The sequence below is a fragment of the Bactrocera oleae genome, chromosome 3 (genome assembly GCF_042242935.1).
Source record: "Bactrocera oleae isolate idBacOlea1 chromosome 3, idBacOlea1, whole genome shotgun sequence".
Classification (NCBI taxonomy): Eukaryota; Metazoa; Arthropoda; class Insecta; order Diptera; family Tephritidae; genus Bactrocera; species Bactrocera oleae.
In genome coordinates this window covers 4,537,364-4,542,575 of record NC_091537.1, presented here as the reverse complement: position 1 = coordinate 4,542,575, position 5,212 = coordinate 4,537,364, and the positions used below count along the sequence as shown (strand labels likewise).

General features: G+C 41.1%; 1 protein-coding gene across 1 annotated transcript; it reads left to right on the top strand.

The window, feature by feature from the left end:
• The first annotated feature begins 1,794 nt into the window (after positions 1 to 1,794).
• esg (escargot) lies at positions 1,795 to 4,646 on the top strand. The gene has a single exon (XM_014247736.3). The coding sequence runs from the start codon at positions 2,147 to 2,149 to the stop codon at positions 3,767 to 3,769; it is 1,623 nt and encodes a 540-aa protein (XP_014103211.2). The 5' UTR covers positions 1,795 to 2,146; the 3' UTR covers positions 3,770 to 4,646.
• The last annotated feature ends 566 nt before the right edge of the window (positions 4,647 to 5,212 follow it).

The window sequence follows — 5,212 nt, the reverse complement described above, 5'->3', positions numbered from 1 at the left end:
AATTGGTTGATAGACACCTCTAAAAAAGGCGCTCCAAGTATAAGCTCTTAATTGTAACGGAACGGTCCTCCGCCTAACGCCTCTCGTTTTTTTTCTTATTATCAAAAAAAAGTTTATATCTCGCATCCAACTACTTGAAAAAATATCTCGTTTTATAGATTTTGTAGAAAATTGTATGCTTTATAAAATGGTCTTCTACGGGTTTTCCATAAACCTGAGCGTTTAAAAGATATTAACGGTTGAAGTTTGACTATTTTAAAACATATGTGTTTTTTTTTTCCTTTTGTATTTTATAACACAATAAAAAAAAATCGTTTTAAATTGCATTTTATCTTGTAGGAAATTTTCTGCTCTACAAAAATTGTCCAAATCATTTTTCCATTAAGTTAAGCGTTTACGAGATATTATCCGCAAATATCAAAGGGAAACACAAAGAAAAAAAGAACAAAATGGAAAAAAAATTTAATTTTTAAAAAATTTTTGAAATTTCAAAAAATATTTTTTTAAAATTAAAATTCAGCAATTTCCTTTATCACTAACGCATCCGATCGGTTGGAAATCGCAGCCATACAATACGAGCGCCAGCAACGAATAACAGCCAGCGAACGAGTGCCGCACCGCATTGAGCAACACCTGCCTGCCGCTAAGCGCAGTTATTTTTAGACTGCTCCAACAAGCAATTTTACACCAGTGCCCAGGTGCCTATGAGCACCAGCAGCCAGCTGAACGAGTCGCATGCGCGAGTTGCTTGTCACCTCTACACCTACATGCACACAAACACTAAGCCGCTCACCGCAGATCCTTGCAGCACAAAACGCTTCCAAAGAGCACCTACGCGAGGGGCTCATGCGCAACAAAACAAAAACAAAACATCTATGTAAATATATGTAAATTAATGCATATGGCATAAGTTAGCTACACGCTAATGAGGGTTGGCTGGACTGGCGAGCGAACAGTTGTTGCAAGAGCGCGCACACAATGTAGCATGCATCTGATTAGTTTTTAAGAGCGCTTAATGCTGAGAAGAGTCAAAACGTTTGTTTATATATAGACCTGGCGCTATACGTGTCTTCGTTCATATCTGGATGCGTGCGGCAGCAACAACAATGCACAAGTATCATATTAATTTTAATGTATTGTCTAACAATCTGATTGGCGCAAGCGACGCATACACACATGTCATCTACTAATGCAGCGCGCATGCAGTTGTGTTAGTGAATTGTTTTGTTGTCTGACCATCCGCGGCACTCGGCCAGAGTCAGAGCCACCCAAGCCAGACGTGCTGGCAAACACAGCCAATGCTTCAATAGCTCCGGCTAGCCGTGCATACAGTTTGTTGAAAACAGGTTTTCACATAACGGCTTTAGAAGCGGCGACGATTGGTGGTTGCGCGACTGCTTAGTGAATTGTTGTTGCTGCCGGCTGCTGACTGCCAGCTACCAGCTAACCATGATGTTATTAGTGGTGTGAACGCTTGTGTGCGTTGTGAGTTTAGTTGGATGGCTGGTGGTGTGGAAACATTGCGGAGAGCAAGTTACTTTACACCAGTTACTATACTCCAGTTAGATGTGCGCTCACCATGGTCTGCATGTATATGCGCTCAGCTCAGTTCTATGAGCACGCACTGTATTTCACTCTGCCGACGCTGCTTGAGCGCGAAACCCAGCTCGAAAATCGGAGAGCGCTTGCAGCCACCACTATTGGACGACGCAGGCTGGGATGAGAGTGGATTGAGCGTGCAGCGTATAAAAGCGAGGATACGCGGCGGCTCAGCACAGTTCTTCGTTGCTGCTGCTAGAGTTTGTTTGTGTTCCATTGAATGCTTAGCATACCACGTTTTGGTACTTAATTGGAAAGCAAAAACAAAAACTGACTAAGAAACAGAATTCAAAACGTGATCAGTCGGTGTTCGGTAAACGATCGCAACGTATATTGAGTGATAGTTAATACTGCGGATATTTAAAGTGAAGACGCGTAAGCGCGTTTAAGTGTTTGCAAGCAAATAAAATAAAATTTCCTTTGAAAATGTGCACATTTAATTTGAAAAATAAAAACTAAAACTCAAAAAATAAAAAAAAAACTTATAAACACTGCTAAGTGCAAAACTAAAGTAAAGTTACAAAGAAAGTTAAATAAAACCAACAAAATGCATACAGTCGAAGATATGTTGGGCGAGAAAAACTACAGTAAATGTCCTTTGAAGAAGCGTCCTATCAACTATCAGTTCGAAGAGGACAACTCAACAGATATTGTGGATGCAAAAGTGTCTGCAGCCAAACTTGGCGCAGACGATCTTACAGATCAGCCCGAAAATTTGAGTCTCAAAAAACGCGCCTACGACATAGACAAGTTTGTATCCCAACCAAGTGCCACAGCGGTGCGCAGCACACACGACGAGCTAATTAATGTGAGCGATAGCTGCGAGGATGAGGGCGTTGATGTCGATCATACCGATGACGATGCGTCCATGGATATGTTGGACGAGGACGATGAGGAGGAAATCATTGATTGTGTTGAAATTGAAGAACAAACTGATGCAACTGCAAATACAACACAAGCCGCTGCTTTAGCTGCCGCTGCAGCTGTCGCTGCTGCTGCCGTTGTTGTGCCTAAGCCCACATATGCTAAATATGGCTTGCAGCCATGGAACTTCCACATGTCTCCGTATACCGCTGAGTTCTACCGCACAATCAATCACCCGCACTTGGCGCAACAGATTTCACCGCTGCGTGGTGATCTGCTTTCGCCAAGTTCACCATCAGCCGATTCGCTGGGTTCACTATCGCCACCACCACATTACCTGCATGGACGCGCCAATTCCGTGTCGCCACCAGTGCGCTCCGAAATCATACATCGGCCAATTGGTGTGCGCCAGCTGCCACAATCACCCTCACAGCATACGCACCGCTTCATGCCATACCCGCTGCCAGCTGCCTATCATGCGCCACACACACCACATCAAGCAGCCGCTTATCCACCTGCGCTCAGCTATCATCATCATCCGCATGCGCCCATATCGCCCACTTACTCCGAATCCTCGTACTACTCCATGCGGTCCATGACACCAGAGCCACACTGCTCCTCACTACCTGAGGATTTGTCATTGAAGCACAGCGCGCTACAGAAGACGCCACAAAAGCCAACATTGAATGGTGAAAAGCGCGAGTTATGCGCCAGCCAAAACAACTCTGCGCCCAGCACGCCCACCACAAAGAAGGATAAGTCTGCGCCGCCGCGCTATCAGTGTCCCGATTGTCAGAAGTCCTACTCCACCTTTTCCGGTCTCACCAAACACCAGCAATTCCACTGTCCTGCCGCCGAGGGCAATCAAGTGAAGAAATCGTTTAGCTGCAAGGATTGCGACAAGACTTACGTCTCGTTGGGCGCGCTCAAAATGCATATACGCACACACACCCTCCCCTGCAAGTGCAACATCTGCGGCAAAGCGTTCTCACGTCCCTGGCTGCTGCAGGGTCACATACGCACACACACCGGTGAGAAGCCCTTCAGTTGTCAGCATTGCCATCGCGCCTTTGCCGATCGCTCAAATCTGCGCGCTCATCTGCAGACGCACTCCGACATCAAGAAGTACTCCTGTGGCAATTGCTCGAAAACCTTCTCGCGCATGTCGCTGCTGACGAAGCACTCGGAGGGCGGCTGCCCGGGCGCCAACAGCAGTAGCGGCAGCAGTTGTGCCAGTGCAATGGCGTCCGATTCGGTTGCATCTGCGCATGAGTTGCACAATTATCCCGTGTACGTTGAGCACTAAAGCGCCTGCAGAAGCGCGAAGTAATGTGTAAGCTGCGCGGCCAAGCCGAGTTTGCCATGTACCACCAAAAATTAGTTCCTAGTTCGTAACCCACCAACCATCAGCAAACAACAGAGAGACAAAATAGCTACTGCTCTTATTACATCCAGCGCGTCTAAGCAATCTTCATTTAAAATGAGTACCTTACAAATATATAAGTATATAAGACCCAGTGTGCGCATTGTTAGCCCAAAAGTTTAGCACAAATATTCAAAACGGCAACACATATTTCAATACCTCTAGTCAGCTCAAAAACATTAACTAACTTTGTTAAAAAAAACAACAACAAATTTACTACTAACAGTTAACAAAACAACAAACTATTGTAAACAGGCCTTGCATTTACCACAAATACAATCTCAACTACTATTTTATACACTATATGCATACACATGTATGTAAGCTCAATTATAAAAGCTCGAAACTACTTTTTTATAAAAAAAAAAAATTAAATATCTTTTATAAGGTTTGTATATTTTGTAAAAAAAAAATATTAGTAATAGGCAAAACTTGTAATTAGTAGTCTTAGCTTTTTTTTAGTTTTAGTCAAAAATTGTAAAACAAAATTTTCTCAAATGGACAGCATTTTGCGGAAAAAAAGTTTATAAATTAAGCATAAATGTTTTTTATATATATTTACAACTATATATAAATTTTTGTAAAAACTTTTCTTCATACCTATACACCTACGTAATTACATATACATATACATAGTAGTTAGCCATTAGTTGCATTTAAGCAATACTTATTTTTATAAGAAATATTTTTAGTGCAGAAGTGCAAACAAATTATTTATTGAAGAAGGGTTGAGGCGTATTATGCAAATATTTAAAAAATACACAAGAAAATATAAAAAAAAAGAAAACACGAGTTTTTATTCAAGCAGGCTTTGGCGAGTTTTGCTCTTAGTGGCTTTGTGAACTTAATAAGTTGGGAGTTTTAGCTTTTTCGTTTTTTAAAAAATTAGCATCATCATCATAAATAATATTAGATATAGAATTCGTTCGATTTCAAACAAATCGAATGTCTATATATTTCTTTGAAAGCATATCAAAATTACTTTAAAGTATTGAAAATAGTGAATTACACATCAGATGACTAAAAATCATGCGACTTTGCAGATTATGTCTATAAATATTTTCCGCAGAGAAAGACTTATTTCTGGCTTTTAGTTTTTTTACCATTACAAAATAGTTCTTAAATAAGTATATGTAATATTTAATATAATATTATATTAGACTATAATATCAGTCATCTCTATTCTTCCACAACAGCCTCCGTAAGTGTTGTTTTCTTAGGTTCTAAGCTCTAACAAATATATATATGTGTGCGTATATATGATGCAGTATGTAACCATATATTTGGTGTTGAGGTCGCACAATATGCAACCTAAATATTACGTTA

Excerpts from the sequence above, each read along its gene's own strand:
- esg (XM_014247736.3), top strand. The coding sequence starts at position 2,147 with ATGCATACAGTCGAAGATATGTTGGGCGAGAAAAACTACAGTAAATGT.